This window comes from Prionailurus viverrinus, chromosome C1 (assembly GCF_022837055.1).
Source record: "Prionailurus viverrinus isolate Anna chromosome C1, UM_Priviv_1.0, whole genome shotgun sequence".
Classification (NCBI taxonomy): Eukaryota; Metazoa; Chordata; class Mammalia; order Carnivora; family Felidae; genus Prionailurus; species Prionailurus viverrinus.
In genome coordinates, this window is record NC_062568.1 from 180,138,023 (window position 1) to 180,162,040 (window position 24,018).

Consider the following 24,018-nt stretch of genomic DNA (forward strand, 5'->3'; position numbering starts at 1 on the left):
CAGGTACTGTTCTAAGTACCAGGGACACAGTGATAAACAAGATAGGCAAGGTCCCTGGCCAAATTCTACTGGGGGAGACTGACAGTATGCAAGTAAATAGCAGATAATTTGAAGGAAGGATAAGTGCTAAGAAGAAATAAAGACAAACTCTCTTAGAGAAGGACTGGGTGTCAAGAGAGTAGACTACTTTAGACGCAGTGATCCAAGAAGGCCTTTCTGCAGAGTGACATTTGAACACAGACCTTGGACAGTCATGTAAAGCAGGAGTAAAGCATTCTAGAGACAGGAGGCATTGAGTACAAAGGCCCTGGTGCAGGAAGGGGCCTGGCATATTCATGGACTCACAGGAATGCCAATGTGGCTTGAGGGCAGAGAGGGACAAAATGGACTAAGCGTTGAGAAAACTCAAGAGAAACCACAGTAAGAGCTAGCAAGTCAGACCCTATAGGTCATGGGGTTTGGGTCTTATTTTAAGTGTACCATGAAGTCAATGGAGAGTTTTCAGTGGGAACAAGATATGATCTGATGTACATTTTAAAAGATCACTCTGGCTACAATGTGGAGAATGGACTACTGGAAAACAACAAATGAGCAGAGAGACCAGTAGATGTTTCCTTATCCAGGGGAGAGAAGATGGTACCTTGGACAGAGCTGCTGGAAAAAGGCTAGACAAGAACACATTGTGAAGACAGAAAAAGTGAGAAAGGGAGAGGAGGGACAACAATCAAAGAGGTTTCCGGGTCTGTGGCTTGAACACTTGGGCAGATGGGGACAAAAACTTGGGAGAGGAACAGCTTTGAGCACACAGATCCCACACACATTCCATTAGATTTATATGTAACTATTTTGGTTTGGGGTGAGGAGGGCTACTGCTAATTTATTTTTTTAATTTTATTTATGTGTTTTTATTTTCATTTGAGAGAGAGAGAGAACAAAGGTGGGGGGGGGAGGGGAGAGAATCTTAAGCAGGCTCCATGCACAGCACAAAGGGCTTTATCCCACAGCTCATGACCTGAGCCAAAATCCAGAGTCAGAAGTTCAACCCTCTGAGCCACCCAGGTACCCCTAAGTTTTTATTTTCAATTATTCATTGCTAACATATATAATTTTATTTTTACATTTTCATCTTCTTTCTTATCTTGCTAAACTCAGTTATTAGTTCTAGGATTTTTTTTGTAGATTCCTTGAGATTTTTCTATGTAAACAATCATGTCACCTATGAAGAGAGCCAGTTTTATTCCTTCCTTTCCAATTTATATTCTTGTTGTCTCTTTTTCTTGCCTCACCACACTGGCTGGGACTTTTAGGAGTGGTTCCTGATCTCTGGGGGAGAACAGTTTTTTACCATGAAGCATGATGTTTGCTGTGGGCTGTTTGTAGATGCCCCACATCCAGTTGAAGAAGTTCCCTTTTAAGCATGCTGAGAGTTTTTGTCACGAGTAGATGCTGAATCTTTGTCAGATGCTTTTTCTTCACCAATTGACATGACCATGCGGTTCCCCTTCTTTAGACAGTGAACATGGTGGACTACATTGAGTGACTTTTGAATGCTGACCCAGCCTTCCATCTCTAGGATAAACCCCAGGTGGGCACCAAACTTGGGGAGTTTTAGCCATTATTTCTTTGAGTATCTCTTCTGCACTGCACTTTCTTCTTCTGCGACTCCAACAACAGACGGCAAACCTTCTGGTGTTGTCCCACAAGTCACTGAGGCTCTGCTCAACTTTGTAACTCTTTCCTGTTGTTCATATTGGGTAATTTCTATTGCTTTCCTTTCAAGGTCATTGATTCTTTGTTCTTCATCTCCATTTTGTTATTGAGTCCACTCAGTTTTTAAAATTTCAACTATTGCATTTTTTTTCTTATATCTCCATTTGGTTCCTTTTTATTTCCTTTTTGGGGGGTAGTGGCTAACAGTTTCTATCTTTTTTGCATCAATACCGTTTGCCCTTATTTTGGAGAGCATTTTCATAACAGCTGCTTTAAAGGAAGTGTCTGGTTATTCCAACATCTGTGTTGAGATGTTCCTGGTTCTTCACATGATGATTAATTCTGGATTGTATCCTGGATATTTTGAATATGAGGTTATGAACATTTAGGTCTTGTTTAAATCCAGTGGAGAGTGTTGACATTTTTGTTTTACCAGACTCTCAACCAGGTTGGATTTAGGTGGCAAGTTTTGACCAGCCTTCCATAGGTTATAGTTTCAATGCCAGTTCCATTTTCAAAGCCTCCTCAAGTGGGTCCTCTGTGGACACCACCCAATGTCCAGTCTAGGACTCAGTCAGTGGTCTATCCCTTGGACCACTTCTCAGAGTCTTTGGTGTTTGCTAGAATCAGATGCGTGCGTGCACAGCTCAGCAGTTAGCTGTTCATAAACAACTTTTAAGGGCTGCTTTCCTGAGCTCTTCCCTGTTTTCTCCTGATGATTTCCAGTTCATCGGGCCTCCCCCTCTCGGACCTCTGGCTAGAGAGCTGAGATCTTAGTTACCGCTTTGTCCCTCACATTTCCTGAACGGTACCCAGATCTGGGCCCAAGCAGCAGGAAGGCGGAGGAAAAAGAGCAACCGATTTCACCCCCTGCCCCCACCATCCTGGGATTACAGCTCCTCTGATCAGAGAGGAACATTTCCCTTTTTCAGTTTTAGGTGCTTGGCGACCCCACTGCTGTCACAGGCGGTACCACCACCACTATAGTGGGGCTGCCTGCGGTCTAAGGCACGAGGGAGAAGGGAGGAAAATAAAACCAACCTTTGGAATTTCCCCCTCTGTCTGAGTCTCAGAGCCCCGTCCCCGCCCCAGAGCCATAACTAGAGGTCTTCTGGAATTCTCTCTGGCTGTTCCCTAACGGGCACTGCTGGGTTTGGGGCCTTGCATTGAGGACATGGGATACCAGAGGAAAAAATGAAAAATTCACTGCCAGTGTGGTAGTGCTTTTAATTCTGGTCTCTTCCCCCAATCTGCCTACTACTCTTTATATTTCAGAGTCCTCAAACAGCTGCTAAATGCACCTGTCCAGACCTTTAGCTACAGCCAATGAGAGAGATTCCTGTCCATGTATCTTGTACATATATCCTGGTACATACAGACGCATCCATCTCTGTAGGGAATATAGCTACGAGAGGAAGTGCCAGCTCATGAGGTATGTGTATATTCAAATTGTGCTAGATACTACACAGTCTTTTCTAAAGGGATTGTAACCAATTTATCCTCTGACCAGTGGAGACCCAGAGTTTCCACTGTCCCACATCCTCACCAATACTGGAATATGGAGCTTTTCAAGTTTTGCTACTTTGGTGGATGTGCAGTGGTATCTCAAGGTAATCCTAATTTGCCTCTCCCTAGGCAGCGATGCAACCGAACACGTTTTCATAAGTTTATCGGCCATTTGGATTTCCTCTTTCATGGAGTGCTTACTCAGGCCTTTTGCTTGTTTTGATACTGGGTTGTTTCTTTATTCCTGTTGATTTCTGTAGCTCTCTTTTCTGGAAACACACCCTTTGTTGGCTGTTCATGTTATAAATATCTTTTTTTCACTCTGGATCGCCTTTTCATTCTCTTAATGGTGTCTTCCTGGTGAATGAGAAGTTCTTAACTTTAATACAGCAAAAGCGATCGATCTTTTCCTATAGCAGCAGACACAACTTTTGTGTCTATTTAAGAACTTTCTGTCTGTCCACTCTATCTTAAAGTGATCTCTCCTGTCTCAGCATTTGAGTGGAGTATACCTCAAGCATACAAAGTATGAAAGAGCAAGATAGCAAGGGAGAGAGTATGAGCTCTAGAGGTGGACAGATAAGAGTGGTCCTGGACAGGTTACTTCACCTTTGGGAGCATTAGTTTCTTTTATCTGTAATCAAAGATACACTATCCACCTTGCACGATGTGTATAAAGCACCTACCACAGTGTTGGCACATAGTAGGCCCTTAGTAAGCAGTGGTAGCAGTGATTATAGTCTCTGAACTCACCTCTCCCCTTGCCCACATGGCCACAACTGCCAAAGCCTCAGGGCTGCTCTGTGAAACACCAATCTGCTGCATTCAAGGACAGCTACACGCCTTCAATTAACTGCCCTCGGCAGGCCAGCAAAGTCTCCCTGTTGTTCACAGGCAGCACCCACCACCAAGGCCCACTATCTCCAACTAGAAATGCAGGCTTGATGCCCGGAGATGCTCTTCTCACAAAGGAAAGTCGTCCTGGGGCTCCCATACGAACGTGATGTCAGCCAAGGTGAAGAATCAAAACGACGTCTCTTTCTGCTCACCGCCAAGCTCCACTGAGCCGGAGTGCTTTGGTGTCAAAGGTGACTTGTATGTCCATCTATGAGTCCCACATTTCGACACAGGGAAGAGAGGCAGCATGATGACATGCACGTGGGTTGGCACAAGTACACAGTAAAGTGCACACCCTGGAGGAGGTGTGTATTGGGGCACACGGGATGTGCGTGCAAACGTGCAACAGTGTATGTCCGCAGGAAGCCGGGACACTCTCCTCAGCCTAAGGTTTTGCTGGAGAGGCCGGATAACTATCTACTTCAACATACCCAGAGCTCCGGGCCTCTTAATGCCCTCTGCCCCACCCTCTAGGCCGCAATCTGTGCTCAGGAAACAGATTCCTGTTCTATGGACCTGGATGGATCTGAATGAGGAAGGAGCATCTACTGCAAATTCTTTAAGCAACTGGCAGAGTCTTCTAGATGCTACATCCCACTTCTTAGACCACAAGTCTCCAGAAAAGCTTCGTAAGACTTTCCCACAATCCTGAGATGTCCCACTGCCCTTCCCAGAGACCCCCCCATCCCCCACCTCACCAGGCTCCACTTCAAATGTGGCCAAGTGCTGAGTGCAGAAAGGACAGAGGGGGGAAGATTGGTACCTGCGCCTAGTGTTTGTCCAGCGGAGTCAAAGGAAAGAACCACTGAATCTGCAACACAAGAGGACAAGTTCATTTCTTTCTCCTTGCTAGAGTTAAAAAGACAAAAAAAAAAAAAAAAAAAAAAAAAAAAAAAAAAACAAGCTCCCACTGACTCTGCCCAAACCCTCCCCCATGAGGGAAAATCAACTGGATTGGAACTCAGCTGCATGGACAGCCTCCACAGGCCCATGCCCACCCATCCACTGGGCCAGGAGGCCCTACCAAGCCCAGCCCCTAGCCTCCCACCACTGGGAGGAACGTCTCAGGGCAGAGACAGGCCTCGAATTCTTCACAGGCATTTCCTGCAAAACTAGGGGACAAATTTACTTTTTTTCCCCCTTCTTATAATGAAAATAAAATTAAAGCAATGCAAAAGAAAACTCTTCTGCAGCTGGTTAAAGGCACTAACATTTCCCTTTGACTTCTCCCTTTCTTTTCCTACTCATATACCCAATTTGTTTATTATTTCTTCCCCAGAAGGGCTTAAAATGGCCCACAGGAATTTACAGGACACACTGGAATTTTTTAAAAAATGAAGAAGTCAAGAAAGGAAAAATATTACATAGTCCGGGGAATGTTAGTGCACAAAACGCATGCCATGAGGACCTGTGCATATGCCACAGGTGGAATCAAGAAGGCCTGAGCTCCCAAACTGCCAAAGGAAAGGAGAAAATGAACAGTCACAAGATTTAGTACCCACAGCACATTCATTCATTTGACCAGTCAGCAAATATTTATTGGGCATGACAATATGCTATGACTTTGAGATACAGCCACAAACAAAAGGGCATGGTCTCTACCCTCACAGGTCTCCCTGACATCAGTCTAAGAGACAAAAAAAATAAAGTTACCAAACAACAAATCACCCAACTAAAAATTGTCTGAGTGAAACAGAGTGCTTTGAATATCTCTATTAAGAATCAGACCGAGGGACACCTGGGTGGCTCAGTCAGTTAAGCGTCTGACTTCAGCTCAGGCCATGATCTCACAGTTTGTGAGTTCGAGCCCCGCATCGGGCTCCGACAGCTCAGAGCCTGGAGACTGCTTCGGATTCTGTGTCTCCCTCTCTCTCTGCCCCTCCCCTGCTTGCATTGTATCTCTCTCTCAAAAAATAAATGAACATTAAAAGAAATGAAAAAAAAAAAAAGAATCAGACCGAGTTTGGAAGGGGACTGGGGGCTGGTTAGGGAAGGCTTCCCTGAAGAAGTGACACCTGGACTAACAGCTGAGGGAGAAGTGAGGGTTAAACCCCACAAACCCCTGGAATGAGGCATTCCAGGTAGAGAGAATACTTGTGTGGAGACCTGAAGCGTGATGCAGCAGGGTGCTTCGGGGCGACTAAAAGACCAAAATATAAAAGCAAATATGAAACAGTCATCAGGAAGAAATTTCTCCTGTGGGTCCTAATAATAAAAGGGGATCCTATATGACGTTGAAGACTGTAACTTCTACAATATTTCTATAATACATAAGCGTGACTCTTGTATGGCTATTTCTTACAACGCGAGCTCATACAAAATGATGGAATAAAGCCAATGCATAATTCAATAAAAGCTATTACAAGGAACACCAAGATAAGGCCCAAGATAACCCCAGAAACCCCAGACTCAAAAGGGATCATATTCAAAAGGCTCACTCACCACCAGGGAAAGCCAGCTGGATGTATATAGGACCGGGGTCTATAGCCACACCCCCACCCCAGCCATATCCTCTGACCTCAGGCTGAGGTCATTTTCTCTTACTGCACAAGGAAACCCAACACATGATAAATCATTATCATAACTGTACATACATCTGTCCCCACTGCTGGACTATCAGCTCCACGAGGGCAGACACTATACCTGCTTTATTCCCTGGCACATTACCAGCAGAACACCGGGAAGTAACCATCTGCTGAAGGGCCCAACCGTGGCTCAGTTGGTTGAGCGTCTTACTCTTAATTTCAGGTCGGGTCATGATCCCACAGTTGTGGGATTGAGCCCCGCATCGGTCTCCACGCTGAGCATGGAGCCTGCTTGGGTCTCTCTCTCTCTCTCTCTCTCTCTCTCTCTCAATCTCTCTCTCTCTCTCTCTCTCTCTCCCTCTGCCCCTCTCCCCTGCTTGCATGCACTCTCTCTCTCTAATAAAACAAAAATTTACCCATTTGCTGAATAACAGTACCTAGAGAAGTAAATGGATCACAGATGCTTCATAAATATTATGTTTTAAAACCAAATGTTTACAAAGAACAAGGTGGCAGAGAGCCGACAGATATGGTTTCTGATAAGGGTCCAGAGGCAGACATTCTGTGCTTCCAATTACGGGCAGATCCACATGCCGTGAAACCTACCAAGTAGAAGGTAGGGTTGAAGTTTTCTCACAAAGATGCAGAAGCACAATTAGGACACCGGGCTGATCAGATAGGTGACTGTCCTATCTTGTATGAGATCAAATCAATGTCTCCCTCTACAACCTCTTCTTCTTTATCAACATTTCACACATCTGTCTTCTCTCAGTGCTACAGCTCTTCTAGAAGAGAGCCCCTTATTTTTCCCTCTCTTTTTTAAAGAAGCTTTACTGAGGTATAATTTACATAGTATAAAATTCATTCATTTTAAATGTACAATTCAGTGATTTTTAGAAAATTTGCAGAGCTATGTAACTATCACCACACGCAATTTTACGACATTTCCATCATTCCAAAAAGATCCCTCATGTCCATTTACAGTCCTGCCCTGCTCTCACCTCCAGCCCCAGGCAACCACTGATTTACTTTCTGTCTCTGTAAATTCCCCTTTCTGGACATCTATCTATCTGCTTTTGTTAGAACTGTTCCATAGCCCCTAACCATACCCCTGCCTCTGATGTGGCCCACTTCCATCATCATCCGTTATACCACTGATGATGTTTCTTTCTTTCTTTCTTTCTTTCTTTCTTTCTTTCTTTTTCTTTCTTTCTTTCTTTCTTTCTTTCTTTCTTTCTATTTATTTATCTATTTATCTATTTATTTATTTTGTTAGAGAGAGACAGACAGACAGACAGACAGACTGCAGGAGGGGAAGAGAGGGAGAGAGAATCCCAAGCAGGTTCTGAGCCATGAGCCCAGAGCCCAAAGTGGGGCTTGAACCCACAAACTGCAAGACCATGACCCAAGCCAAAACAAAGAACCAGATGCCCAACTGACTGAGCCACCCAGGTGCCCCTATACCCCTGATGACCTTTCTAAACAGTATGCCTCACTGTGGCTTTGCTCTTAATTAAAATCTTTCAGAGACCAAAAACCATAAAATACCTAAGAATAAATCTAACCAAAGAGGTGAAAAATCTGTACACTGAAAACCAAAGAAAGCTTATGAAAGAAATTGAAGAAGACACAAAAAAATAGAAAAAGATTCCATGCTCCTGGATAGGAAGAATAAACATTGTTTAAATGTCAATACTACCCAAAGCAATCTACATATTCAATGCAGTCCCTATCAAAATTATACCAGCATTCTTCACAGAGCTAGAACAAACAATCCTAAAACTTGTATGGAACCAGAAAAGACCCCGAATAGCCAAAGCAATCTTGAAAAAGAAAACCAAAGCAGGAGGCATCACAATCCCAGACTTCAAGCTATATTACAAAGCTGTAATCATCAAGACAGTATGGTACTGGCACAAGAACAGACACTCAGATCAATGGAACCGAATAGAGAACTCAGAAATGGACCCACAAACGTATGGCCAACTAATCTTTGACAAAGCAGGAAAGAATATCCAGTGGAATAAAGACAGTCTCTTCAGCAAGTGGTGCTGGGAAAACTGGACAGCGACATGCAGAAGAACGAACCTGGACCACTTTCTTACCCTATACACTAAAATAAACTCAAAATGGATGAAAGACCTAAATGTAAGATGGGAAGCCATCACAATGCTCGAGGAGAAAGCAGGCAAAAACCTCTTTGATCTTGGCCACAGCAACTTCTTACTCAACACGTCTCCAGAGGCAAGGGAAACAAAAGCAAAAATGAACTACTGGGACCTCATCAAGATAAAAAAGCTTCTGCATATCAAAGAAACAATCAGCAAAACTAAAAGGCAACCAACAGAATGGGAGAAGATATTTGCAAACGACATATCCGATAAAGGGTTAGTATCCAAAATTTATAAAGAACTTCTCAAACTCAACGCCCAAAAAACAAATAATCCAGTGAAGAAATGGGCAAAAGACATGAATAGACACTTCTCTAAAGAAGACATCCAGATGGCCAACCGACACATGAAAAGATACTCAACATCACTCACCATCAGGGAAATACAAATCAAAACCACCATGAAATACCACTTTACACCTGTCATAATGACTAACATTAACAACTCAGAAATCAACAGATGTTGGCGAGGATGTGGAGAAAGAGGATCTCTTTTGCACTGCTGGTGGGAATGCAAACAGGTGCAGCCACTCTGGAAACAGTATGGAGGTTGCTCAAAAAACTAAAAATAGAACTACCCTATGACCCAGCAATTGCACTACTAGGTATTTATCCAAGGGATATAGGTGTGCTGTTTCAAAGGGATACATGCACCCCCATGTTTATAGCAGCACTATCAAAAACAGCAAAAGTATGGAAAGAGCCCAAATGTCCATTGATGGATGAATGCATAAAGAAGATGTGGTATATATATATACAATGGAGTAATACTCAGCAGTCAAAAAGAATGAAATCTTGCCATTTGCAACTACATGGATGGAACTGGAGGGTATTATGCTAAGTGAAATTAGTCAGAGAAAGACAAATATCATATGACTTCTCTCATATGAGGTCTCTAAGAGACAAAATAGATGAACATAAGGGAAGAGAAACAATATAAAAACAGGAAGGGGGTTAAAACAGAAGAGACTCATGAATATGGAGAACAAACAGAGGGTTACTGGAGGGGGTGTGGGAGGGGGGATGGGCTAAATGAGTAAAGGGCATTAAGGGATCTACTCCTGAAATCATTGTTGCACTATATGCTAATTTGGATGTAAATTAAAAAAATAAAATTAAAAAAAAAAAAAGAAAAGACAAAAAAAACAAAATCAAAAAAAAAAAAAAAAATCCTTCAGAGGGTTCTCACGGTCTGGAAGATAAAGTCCAAGCTCTAACATTCCTTCATTTTCTCTCATTTGCCATTTTTAATATATCTTATGTTCCAGATATGGCAAACTACCTCCATTTCCCCAGAGGCATACACCGTCTTTTCTTCACACATCAGACACACTGTGCTCACTGCCTGTTTGCATGCAAAAACCTCCCACTTTTTCATTAAGATCCAACTCAGTCATCCCCACTTCTTGACGCCTTCTCTGGTCAGTTCTGCTCATCCTCTCCTTTAGGCCAAGACTGTACTGTTATTGTCATTTATTGTAATCCCTGGTTACCTCTCTTTTTCTCTTCTTTTTTTTTTCTTTTTCTCTTATTAAACATTTCAAGTTCCCTGAGGACAAGGAATATTTATTCATTTTGAGGCTGTGATGCCTAGCTCAGTAACTGACACACAGAAAGTGGTCAAGATGCTTCTTAAACAAAGGAATAAACTGGTAAATGTCCTTGCTTGCTTCCAAAGGTGATGTTATCTAAGTGGTATTTCACAAGCTGGGAGGACAGGGCAGCGGGGAGGGAATCCATTCTGCATACAGATTCTCATTCGACTCAAGTCGACCTAACTGTACCCGGACAGTGAAGCTTTGGGGGTTCAAGTGTGGCCTCCTCCCAGGAAGATAAAAACATGTGCACAAATCAGAATAAGAAAAGTGGCAGGGAGCTTCCTAGGTTAGAGGCTGCAGTCACCTGGAGAAGATTAGGCCCAGCTTCCTGAGGCGCTAACTGCCCACACGACCAACAATAAAAACAGCATCTGAAATTTTTATTGCAGTTGACAAGTACTTTTCCAATTGCAATTTACCTTCTTTGTACTCACAAGCAGACTTGAAATAATCTCTTTTAAACTTTTCGATCTAAACAAAGACAAAGGGCTTAGGAGTTAAGTAAAAGATGATAACTGAGCCTTAAAAGAAACGAGACAAAATGTTAACAGTGGCTGCCTCTGGGTGAAAGAATTACAGGTGATGGTTTTTCTCTGCGCTTTTGCAAAATTTCTACAGTGAACATGTATTCCTTATATCATCAGAATAAAAAAAAAAAACTAAAAAAAAAAAAAAGAACTCTACTCCAGCTGTAGGATTTTAACCTCTAATTCACTGGTACCAAAGCAAAATGATGGAAGGTTCCTGACTGCCTTCATTTTTCTGTGCATGCCCAAAAGCTGTTCAGCTCTTCCCTGTAGTTACTGAGGTCATCCTTGTATTTTATGCCGTTTAAATATTATCTCCGTGACATCAATTCCTAGCTCAACTACAACAATTCCTAAATAGACTGGACTTTTTTTTCTTCCCTCTCCCCTCCCCCACAAATAGTATCAAATGCCTATTATGTGCCAGGCCCAGTGCTAGATACTAGGACAGGGAGCCGAGTAAGAGACAGTCTCTGCCTTGCAGCCAAGGAAGACAGGCAAGTTCACTGGAACCTAAAACAAAAATAAAGTATGATCAGGGCACGCAAAGAGTAAGCAGTGAGCAGAGGAGAGACTCCCTGGAAAGAAAAAGTCAGAGTGTTGGTGGAATGCTCCCAACACCACATGTCCGTACCGTGAAAGGTGCAAGTAACAGGGCAGAAATTGCAGGAGGAAGTTAGTGACATATTCATGTTTTGTGTGAGTTTTCGTGGATTTTGCTTTGAACATGAAAGGCACTGACTTGAGAATGTTTGGTCATTTGTTGTTTGCGTTTATTCTAAGGGATGGAGGATCACTTCAGACATAAACTACACTGTGGCAGCTAAAGGGGAAAACTCGGTATTCAACAAATCAAGAAGTTTCTTTTGTTTTTTATTTTTTTATTTTTTTTTTTTATTTTTTTTCAACGTTTATTTTATTTTTGGGACAGAGAGAGACAGAGCATGAACGGGGGAGGGGCAGAGAGAGAGGGAGACACAGAATTGGAAACAGGCTCCAGGCTCTGAGCCATCAGCCCAGAGCCCGACGCGGGGCTCGAACTCACGGACCGCGAGATCGTGACCTGGCTGAAGTCGGACGCTTAACCGACTGCGCCACCCAGGCGCCCCAAGAAGTTTCTTTTGTAAGACACAGAGCAAGAATATCCAGACTGCTCCCTCTCAGGCTAACAAATATGTCATTTTTATTTCAAGCAGCCCAGGCTCCAGCTGTTCCTGGCTCCCAGGCCAGAGGCAGCCATGTGGTGCACTATACAAGTGAGCAAATAGAATTCCAGACCCAGGTACAACAGAGCATTGCTGTGTATGACTTTGTTCAATGAGGAAACCTAGAATTTACTGGAAATCTTTTATTGTAGTCAGATGTTTCCTGTGTCTGGTTTCTGAAGTGGATAAAAGGAGTATGAAGAAGAATGGAGCTCAGTCTTTCTAGCACTGGAGGGGCTTCCAAAGCTCAAATGATGTGAACAAGCTCTATATTCAGGTAGTACCTGGCACAGTACAGATTCAACATGTATCTTCTGCTATCTACCATGTGTAAGCGCTAGAGATCCACGAATGAATAATTAAAAAAAAAAATGTCCCCTCAAACAGCTTGCAAGCAGGTAAAATAAAAACATACAGGGGCGCCTGGGTGGCGCAGTCGGTTAAGCGTCCGACTTCAGCCAGGTCACGATCTCGCGGTCCGTGAGTTCGAGCCCCGCGTCGGGCTCTGAGCTGATAGCTCAGAGCCTGGAGCCTGTTTCCGATTCTGTGTCTCCCTCTCTCTCTGCCCCTCCCCCGTTCATGCTCTGTCTCTCTCTGTCCCAAAAATAAATAAACGTTGAAAAAAAAAAAAACGTACAAAGCTGGGGCACTGGGTGGCTCAGTTGGTTGGGCGTCCAACTTCACAGGTCATGATCTCGCAGTCAGTGAGTTCAAGCACCACATCGGGCTCTGTGCTGACAGCTCAGAGCCTGGAGCCTGCTTCAGATTCTGTGTCTCCCTCTCTCTCTGCCTCTCCCCCACTCGCACTCTGTCTCTCTCTGTCTCTCAAAAATGAATAAACGTTAAAAAAAATTTTTTTAACACATACAAAGCTAAGCATTTGATACTTATCAATATCGTACTATACACCTGATATTTGCTAAGAGGGTAGATCTTAAATGTTCTCACCACAGGCACACCCACACAAAGGTAACTAGGTGAGCCAACAGACGTGCCAACTTGCCTTCTTTCACAAATACATATATATATCAAACCATCACATCATACACCCTGACCTCACACAATGTTACTTGTCAATTAGCTCTTAATAAAGTTGGGGATAAAAAGCTAAGTATAATACACCAGGATAGAAATAAGAGTAATGAAGGAAATAACTCACTGTTTCTTAATTTAACAGATATTTATTAAATAACTACTACACATCAGACTTAGGGATACGACGGTAAGCCAAGAACAAGAATGTTCCTATTCTCGAAGACTTTCATGTTTTAGGCAGGGAGACCGGAAAAAACAGGAGTAAACGATCGAACAAACCAACTTCTGACAGTGAGTAAGTGGTATGAGGAACAGTCAGTGATGTGACAGTGACCGAGACTGAAGTACAGGCACTGCCAGAGGAAGTGTTTTGGGAAGGCTTCTCTAAGGAGGTGACACGGGGGCCGAGACCTGAAGACAGGAGCCAGCCAAGAAAAGATGAAGGGATAAAAGAGCTCCAGGCCAAAGGAGAAGGAAGTACAGCAATCTTAGTACATTTAAGGAACAGGGAGAAGGCAGTTGTTGGAACGCAGACCATGGAAAATAAAAGGAGGTGGGCAATGAGGTCAGAGAGGAAGACGGGAACTAGATCCTTGGGAGGCCCTGTGTAGGAGGCCACAGAAAAAGTCTGCATTGTGTTTTAATAGCTTAAACCAGGGGAGTAACATAATCTGATTTATTTTTTAAATATAAACTTTGCTATGTGGGAACGAAATTGACTATTCTGGCAAGGGAATGAAAGACAGCTTAGGGCAGAGAGACTGAAGGCAGGGAGATCGGTAATGGGGAGAACGCTCTTTCCAGAGAGGACATGGCAGCCTGAACCAAGGCAGGGGCAACAGGAAGAGAAAAAAGGATGGATGCTAAATATTGAACAAAAGGAAAACTTTACAGGACGAGTGACTGGTGGGACAAGAGTGAGAGATGAGGAAGGAGGTGGATTATATCTACATTTGGGGCTTGGGGCAAACAGATGGGGTGACTGCTGCCTGATTGTGAATGGCCTTCATCTAAACTGCACAACCCTGCCCCTCCTCTGGCCACCGACGGCTGGACCACAGTGGGTACCTGACCCAGGGGCAGCCAATCCAAAGACCAATCATCATCCATCTATGAGGCAGATGGAGTCTGCCTTTGGGAGACTTGAACTGGGAAGTACAGAGAGTTGGGGAGACACAAGCAGACAAAGAAGAGCAAAGAGTGGGAGGCCATGGGCCAGACCTGATGCTGGGTCCTGGGGCCCACGCTGGTGGCAGAGATCAGAGTGAAAGCCACAGACCAGCCATTGAGGGCAAAAAGATGCCTTAAAGAGCGGTCTTAAATCCAGAACGTTCTTCCAGTGCCCTCTCTGTGGCATTTGACTGTGCCATGGATCACCTTTCCACTAGACCTTTAGAATTCAGCTTTTCCTCAGTTCCTTTGAAGCTTACCTTATAATCCTATAATTGAGATTCTCCTTTCCATATCTGTTGCTATCGCAGAGCCATCTATAGTATGAGTGGGTTCACTTCCTCTACCTTCCAGTCCTCACCCTTTAATACCCTGGGGCACTCTCTCTCTCTCTCTCTTTTTTTTTTTTGCCTTCCTGATGACTGGGTGTAATGTGTGGATCTGACAGCAGGCTGGACCTGCTCCAAGCACAACTTACCCCACAGGGTCTGACTCTCAGAAGTAAAAGGCCCCACTCGGACCTTAGGACTAAGCTGTGTTCTCCAATCTAGCTTTACGGAAGAGCCTCAACTTTAGGGCTTTATTGGTCTATCAGCGGCACTAATACTTTAATGGCCACACGGCTCTTTCTTGTAGATTCTCCATTGCCTAGATCCTGGGGGGAGGGCTCTAACCCCTAGTCTTAGTCCCTCAATTTCTCCCTGATCCCAAACGAGACCTGAGTAAATGAGATTCCTGAAGATACAGAGAAAGAGGTCGGAAGACAGAATATAAAACACAATCATTAATGTGGTTTATGGGAGAGAAATCAGTGAAATAATTAAAGAGACAGGAGTAGTGGGACAGGGCGAGCCAGAGGAGGTGACAACCAGTTACAAGAAGGAATGCTGAAATGTGGCAAAGAGGTGGAAGAAAGGAGTGGATGAAAAGATACAGCAGAATTGTTCCCTGGGAAGACATCTGCAACCTTGGTGGGAACAATTTCTGTACAACGATCAGAATGCAGATGCGGCTGTAAGTAGAGGCTGTTGATACAGTAGACTTATTTCAGGGAGTTTCTCCTTAGATTTATTTCATTAATTTATCAAACATATTTGAGTCCTTCCTAAGCTCAAAAGACAGCAGGAAGGGACGCCTGGATGGCTTAGACGGTTAAACTTCTGACTTCAGCTCAGGTCATGATCTCACGGTTTCATGAGTTTGATCCCCACATCGGGCTCCACACTGACAGGGCAGAGCCTGCTTGGGCGTTTCTCTCTCTCTCTCTCAAAATAAATAAATAAACTTAAAAAAAAAAAAAAGGCTGCAGGAAAAGATCCTGCCCCTGACATGGAAGTGTTTACAAACTATCAGGAGGAGAATATAGAGAACTTGCTGTAGGAGTTCAGATGCAAAAGGCAGAGTTTTTGCTGGGAGAACCTAGTAAGAATGTGGAGGAGATGGTGTTTAAGCTTGCATTAGATGACCTTATAGGTCACCTTATAGGCTATGCTGGTAGAGTGCGAACAGCTTAGAAGAAGCACTGAAGCATTGAAAGTAAGGGGTGTGTGGTTTCAGGAAGCTAAAATCAGGCCTAATTAATATATTAGGGTTTCTTTCAGGAGGTAAAAATGCATGTGACTGAAAGGGAACTCGTCAATACAATCTGTTTAAACTTTCAAAAAAAGGCTTTGACACATCAAAGACTATTTTTAAAAAGTGAGTCACCATGAAATTGAGGAAGAAACTGCTATATCGTCCAGGAAACAAAAGGTGCTTGGCTGAGGATCTAGGGCAGGACACCCCCTGGGGCATCAGCACCCACAGGGAGACCAGAAAATCTGGCAGTAGCTGGAATTCTACTACTCACTGCCTCTAGGAGGGTGGGGGATGGGGGGCTGGACATCTGTGTGTGCAACAGAAGAAGCTGGAACGAGAACACAACTAGGCACGTGCTGCAACTGAGTGAGATGGAGGATGAGGTCTGGAACTTCAGGGGCATGGGAAAGCTTTAGTCCTGGTGCCCTGCAAACTCAAGGACTGGATGTGGCACAGAGACTACAGTTTGCTGCACCCTGATTTACAGTACCCACATCCCTCCACTCCCTTCCAAACCCCTCAAAGTGACATAAAAGATTGTTGTAAAGCAGAAGTACACAGGGGCACCTGGGTGGCTCAGTCGATTAAGCGTCCAACTTTGGTTCCGGTCATGATCTCGTGGTTCATGGGTTCGAGCCCCGCATCAGGCTCTGTGCTGACAACTCGCAGCCTGGAGCCTGCTTCAGATTCTGTGTCTTCGCTTTCTCTGCCCTCCCCCGCTTGCTCTCTCTCTGTCTCTCTCTCAAAGACAAATCAACATTTAAAAATTAAAAAAAAAAAAGCAGACATACACAAAGACAAAGAAAACAGAAGAAGAGACACCAGCAATAAAGGTTTTGAAGCTGGAAAGCAGGTAAACAGACAGAACTAACTCAGCAAACCCCAAAAAGCTGAATCCTATACTAGTAGTGGGGAAAGCTGGCATATAACCTGAAATACCCCACAGAACTCCCCAAAGGCTCAGTTGCTGAGGGCACTGGGTACCACAGGAAGTGGGAGAGCAAACAATACTAAAAACAAGACACCACACTCTTAAGTATGGGCTGAGATCATGAGACATTAGGAGAAAGTATCCAATGTAAACACAGAGACCAAAACAATTGAAAAATAAACACAGTGTGGAAAAACAGAAAATGCACATGGAGATGAAAACTTAGGGGGAAAAATCATTAAAATCCTCAGAGAGAAAACATTTTATTTATAAAACAAATAAACGATGTCAATTATTCAAAAAGGTACATTTAGTGAATAAAAAGAAAATTATAACCCTTGAAAATTAAAAACAGGATAGCAGAAATAAGAAGGATTGAAAAATAAGTTAAGGAAATCTCCCAGAATGTTGAGCAAACGACAGAGATGGAAAACAGGAGAGAAAAGTTGGGTTTGCTTTTTTTTAATTAGAAGACCAGTCTATGAGACATGACATCTGAATACAGGAGTTCTAGGAAGAGAAAATAAGAGAAAAAAAATGGAAGGGGAAAATATTGAAGGAAATAATTCAATAAAACGCCTCCATAATTAGAGGGGTTGTTTTGTTTTGTTTTAGTGTAAGGGACCTCTGAGTGCATAGCACAGTATGAAAATAACCCTCCACACCAAGGTACAGCATCATGAAACTTCAGAACACTCAAATTTCCAGAAAGAACAATAGGTTTTATACAAATAAAAAATCAGAATGGCATAAGATGCCTCAATAGGAACACTGAAAGCCTAAATGTAGTGGGGCAACATCATTAAAACACTGAGGGAAAATAGTTTCTAACCAAGAATTCTATGCCCAGCCATACTATCAATAAAGTATGAGATTAAAGACACACACTTTCAAACAGACAAGGTCTCAAAAATTTATTTCTTATGCATCCTTTCTTGGGAAATTATTAGAAGATGTGTCCCATTAGATAAAGAAGAACATGAAAAAAAATGGGATCCATGAAACAAGATACACCAAAAGAAGATGATGGTAGAGGCTGACTCCAAGATCATAGCTCGGCAGCAGCGATAAACAGCCAACAGTCCAAAACACAGCCCATCAAAGCCTCCAAGAGAGATTTATTCAACACAATGGAACTGATACACTACCTAATGTGTTTGAACATACGGAGAACAGATTCATACAGCTAAGGAACAGTTTAGGATTGAAGTAAAGATAAATACACAGAAAACTAAGCAAAACAAAAGGCAAGACTGTTAATGGGCTTTAGAGCAAACAAAATGTGCAGCAAAAAACCAGTAATCTTGTTATCTATGAATAGCATTTTCATGGTCAGAATATGTGCATGGAATGCTATTCTAACTATATTAGGAGAATGGGACAATGGACTTCATATCTGTGGTGGAGAAACAGTGAGTGTGATAGAGTACTAAATCTTCATCTTCCATTGTGGAAAGCCAATAGATAATACCCTAAGTAGAGATATTAAGAACTGGCAATATAAGTGTGTTACTCTCAGGTTTGGAGGTAAATACCAAACAGATTAGTTGGAAGAATTGAAATTGGATGCTTCCTGGATAAGAAATCTAGTAGTGGTGGAAATGAGGGAGTGCTTTCTTTCTGGTTCATGTTTGTTGGTAACCAGTCTTGTAGAATTGTCTTTTTGAACTATGCACATGTATAACTTCAATAAGAGCAAACACTAAATTAGCTTGCACAAGATTACAGGACTACTGAGGCTGGACTGGGGCTTCAAATCTAGTTGATCTAGTTCTCTAAGCTATTTGTCATAGATCTACCAATAGGGCCAATGAAGACTCTACTAGAAACCTAGGTGACTCATATTTTACCATATCCCACTTAATGTCTGACTAGATACTACTTTATGTTATTTTGTGATTATTTATCTAAATATAATTTATCAGGGGCACCTGGATGGCTCAGTCAGTTAACTGTGTGACTTCAGCTCAGGTCAGGATCTTGTGGCTTGTGGATTCAGGCCCACGTCAGGCTCTGTGCTGACAGTTCAGAGCCTGGAGCCTGCTTCAGATTCTGTGTCTCCCTCTCTCTCTACCCTTCCCCTGCTCATGCTCTCTCTCTCTCTCTCAGAAATAAATAAAACATTTTTAAAAATTAAAAATATTTCTATAAATATGGCACAAAAACAGATACTCAGGTCAATGGAACAGAATAGAGAACCCAGAAATGGACCCACAAATGTATGGTCAACTAATCTCTGACAAAGCAGGAAAGAATATCCAATGGAATAAAGACAGTCTCTTCAGCAAGTGGTGCTGGGAAAACTGGACAGCAACATGCAGAAGAACGAACCTGGACCACTTTCTTACCCTATACACTAAAATAAACTCAAAATGGATGAAAGACCTAAATATAAGACAGGAAGCCATCACAATGCTCGAGGAGAAAGCAGGCAAAAACCTCTTTGATCTTGGCCACAGCAACTTCTTATTCAACACGTCTCCAGAGGCAAGGGAAACAAAAGTAAAAATGAACTACTGGGACCTCATCAAGATAAAAAAGCTTCTGCATATCAAAGAAACAATCAGCAAAACTAAAAGGCAACCAACAGAATGGGAGAAGATATTTGCAAATGACATATCCAATAAAGGGTTAGTATCCAAAATTTATAAAGAACTTCTCAAACTCAACGCCCAAAAAGCAAATAATCCAGTGAAGAAATGGGCAAAAGACATGAATAGACACTTCTCTAAAGAAGACATCCAGATGGCCAACCGACACATGAAAAGATACTCAACATCACTCACCATCAGGGAAATACAAATCAAAACCACCATGAGATACCACTTTACACCTGTCATAAAGACTAACATTAACAACTCAGAAATCAACAGATGTTGGCGAGGATGTGGAGATGGAGAAAGAGGATCTCTTTTGCACTGCTGGTGGGAATGCAAACAGGTGCAGCCACTCTGGAAACAGTATGGAGGTTCCTTAAAAAATTGAAAATAGAACTACCCTACGACCCAGCAATTGCACTACTAGGTATTTATCCAAAGGATACAGGCGTGCTGTTTCAAAGGGATACATGCACCCCCATGTTTATAGCAGCACTATCAAAAACAGCAAAAGTATGGAAAGAGCCCAAATTTCCATTGATGGATGAATGGATAAAGAAGATGTGGTATATATATATATATATATATATATATATATATATATATATATACACACACAATGGAGTATTACTCAGCAATCAAAAAGAATGAAATCTTGCCATTTGCAACTACGTAGATGGAAATGGAGGGTATTACGCTAAGTGAAATTAGTCAGAGAAAGACAAATATCATATGACTTCACTCATATGAGGACTTTAAGACACAGAACAGATGAACATAAGGAAGGGAAGCAAAAATAATATAAAAACAGGGAGGGGGACAAAACATAAGAGACTCTTTAAGTATGGAGAACAAACAGAGGGTTACTGGAAGGGTTGTGGGAGGGGGGATGGGCTAAATGGCTAAGGGGCACTAAGGAATCTACTCCTGAAATCACTGTTGCACTATATGCTAACTTGGATGTAAATTTTTAAAAAAATTAAAAATAAATATTTCTATAAATAAATAAATAAACAAATAAATAAATTTTTATCAAAAATAATTAGTTTAGGATAAAAAATAAAACAACCAAATATGTGGAACTGATCTGGACCCAGGTGAAAACAACCTGGTCCCCAATACAACAACAACAACAACAACAACAACAACAACAAAAAACACCTGGAGTGCCTGGCTGGCTCAAGTCGGTACAGCATGAGACTCTTGACCTCAGGGTCGTGAGTTCAAGCCCTACATTGGGTGTAGAGCCTACTTAAAAAAAAAAAAACTATGAAAAGGCATATTTAAGATAATTACAGACGTTTGAGTATGGATTAGGTATTAGAAGATATTCAGGAATTATAGTTAGTGTGAGATAGTAACATCATGGCTACACTTCTAAAAGTTCTTACCTTAGAAATATATATACTGGAGCCATACAGAGAAAGACAGATACCATATGGTTTCACTCTTATGTGGATCCTGAGAAACTTACCAGGAACCCATGGGGGAGGGGAAGGAAAAAAAAAAAAAAAGAGGTTAGAGTGGGAGAGAGCCAAAGCATAAGAGACTGTTAAAAACCGAGAACTGAGGGTTGATGGAGGGTGGGAGGGAGGGGAGGGTGGGAGGGAGGGGAGGGTGGGTGATGGGTACTGAGGAGGGCACCTTTTGGGATGAGCACTGGGTGTTGTATGGAAACCAAGTTGTCAATAAATTTCATAAAAAAATAAAAAAAAAAATAAAATAAAATAAAATAAATTATCAAAAAAAAAAAAAAAAAAAAAAAAAAAAGAAATATATATACTGGAATATGTAGGGGTAAAATGACACAATGTCTGGGATTTGCTTTAAAATCCAATGTAATTTTAGAAATCACAGAAATGGACCCACAAACATATGGCCAACTAATCTCTGACAAAGCAAGAAAGAATACCCAATGGATTAAAAGACAGTCTCTTCAGCAAGTGGTGCTGGGAAAACTGGACAGCGACATGCAGAATGAACCTGGACCACTTTCTTACCCCATACACAAACATAAACTCAAAATGGATGAAAGACCTAAATATAAGACAGGAAGCCATCAAAATCCTCGAGGAGAAAGCAGGCAAAACCTCTTTGATCTTGGCCGCAGCAACTTCTTACTCAACATGCGGAGAAAGAGGATCTCTTTTGCACTGCTGGTGGGAATGCAAACTGGTGCAGCCACTCTGGAAAACAGTATGGAGGATCCTCAAAAATTAAAAATAGAACTACCCTACGACCCAGCAATTGCATTACTAGGTATTTATCCAAAGGATACAAAAATGCTGATTTTTTATAGGGGCACATGCACCCCAATGTTTATAAGCAGCGCTATCAACAATAGCCAAAGTATGGTGAGAGCCCAAATGTCCATCGATGGATGCATGGATAAAGAAGATGTGGTATATATATATATATATATACAACGGAGTATTACTCGGCAATCAAAAAGAATGAAATCTTGCCATTTGCAACAATGTGGATGGAAATAGAGTATATTATGCCAACTTAAATAAGTCAGTCAGAAAGACAAATCTATAATTTTATTCACATGTGGAATTTAAGAAACACAACAGATGAACATAGGGGGAGGAAAGGAAAAATAAGATAACAGAGAGGGAGACAAACCATAAGAGACTCTTAACTACAGCTAACAAACTGAGGGTTGATGACAGGGAGGTGAGTGGGGGGATGGGCTAAAAGGGTGATGGACATTCAGGAGGGCATTTGTTGGGATGAGCACTGGGTATTACATGTAAGTGATGAATCACTAAATTCTATTCCTGAAATCATTATTGTACTACATGTTAACTAACTTGGATTTAAATTTAAATAAATAAACACATAAATAAATAATAAATAAAATAAAATAAAAAATGAAAAAAAAATAAATAAAAATTAACAAGGGTGCCTGGGTGGTTCAGTCGGTTAAGTGTCCAACCCTTGGTTTCAGCTCAGGTCATGATCTTGCAGCTTGAGCCCCACATTGGCACTGACAGGGCGGGGCCTCTTTGGGATTCTCTCTCTCTCTGCCCCTCCCCTGCTCATCCTCTTTCTCTCTCTCTCAAAATAAATAAACTTTAAAAAATTATTAAATAAATAAATACAGGAGAATAGGGGCGCCTGGCTGGCTCAGTGGGAAGTGCATGTGACTCTTGATTTAGAGGTCATGAGTTTGAGTTCCACGTTGGGTGTGGAGATTACTAAAAATAATAATAAACTATTTCATTTTTTTAAGTTTACTTATTTACCTTGAGAGAGAGAGAGAGAGAGGGGGCCAGGGAAGGGCAGAGAGAAAGGGAGAGAGAATCCCAAGCAGGCTCCACACTGTTAGCGTGGAGCCTGAGCAGCGCTCAAAGCGGCAAGATCATGACCTGAACGGAAATCAAGAGTCAGTCACCCGACCAACTGAGCCACCCAGGTGCCCCTAAATAAACTATTTTTTTAAAAAGGAGGATATGCATCGCTCAATACCCCAGCTGAGAAATGAAAAGTTGTAACTGGTTGTCACCACTGTCATTCATCTAAAATATTAAGAGTGGATGGCAGGTGGAGAAATGGAATATATCACCGGTGAGAATATAAAATGGTGAAGCAGATTTGGAAAAGAGTCTGGGATTTCCTCAGTAGGCTTTTTTTAAAAGTTTTAATTTATTTATTTAAGCAGTCTCTACACCCAATGTGGGGCTCAATTCACGACCCTGAGATCAAGAGACCCTGAGATCAAGAGTCACATGCTCTACCAACTGAGCCAGACAGGCACCCCCTCAGTAGGTTAAATACAGAGTTACTGTAGGACTCAGCAATTCTACTGAGAGGTATATACATACCCAAGAGAATTTTCTGTCCACACAAAAACTTAAACATGAATGTTTACACCAGTCTTGTTCATTAATAGCCAAAAAGTAGAAGCATCCTAAATGCCCATCGACTGATAAATGGATACACCAAATGTGGAATAACCATATAATGGAATATCATTTCACCATAAAAAGGAATGAAGTATTGTTACATGCTTCAACATGGACGAACCTTGAAACATTATGCAAAGTGAAAGCCAGTCACAAAAGACCACATACTGTATGATTCCATTTATATGAAATGCCCCAAATAGACAAATCTATCCTGATAGAAAGCAGATTAGTGGCTGCCTAGGGCTAGTGGTGGTTGGCGAGAAATGGAGCATGACTGCAAGAGGGTACAGAGTTTCTTTCTAAAATAATGAAAATGTTCGAAAATTAACTGTGGTGATGTGTGAATACTCTGTGAATACACTAAAAAACATTTAATGCTATACTTTCAATGGGTGAGTTGTATGGGATGTAAATTATATTTTAAGAAAGCTATTATCTAAAAAGGGGGGAAGGAGAGTGGAAGGTATGTCATGTTCACTCTAGGGAAACATGGACCCCTATTGTCATGGAGGCTGACCATGGGCAAATCTCTGTTCCTCTGAACAGAGGGAACCGGACTGTTTGGATTTTTTTTTTTTTTTTTCTTTAATGAAAGCCTCAAAGAAATCCCATCAGCAGTGGGCTAAGAAAGCAGTAAAGGTAATCATTATTTATT

At 42.0% G+C, this 24,018-nt stretch overlaps 1 protein-coding gene across 2 annotated transcripts in view; it reads right to left on the reverse strand.

The window, feature by feature from the left end:
* Positions 1-24,018, reverse strand: part of ST3GAL3 (ST3 beta-galactoside alpha-2,3-sialyltransferase 3) — a 202,244-nt gene that overhangs the window by 112,803 nt on the left and 65,423 nt on the right. For both annotated transcript variants that reach the window (XM_047872067.1, XM_047872068.1), the window contains exon 3: positions 4,877-4,924. In XM_047872067.1, the coding sequence (XP_047728023.1) occupies positions 4,877-4,924 (48 nt within the window). The remainder of the gene's footprint in view (positions 1-4,876; positions 4,925-24,018) is intronic.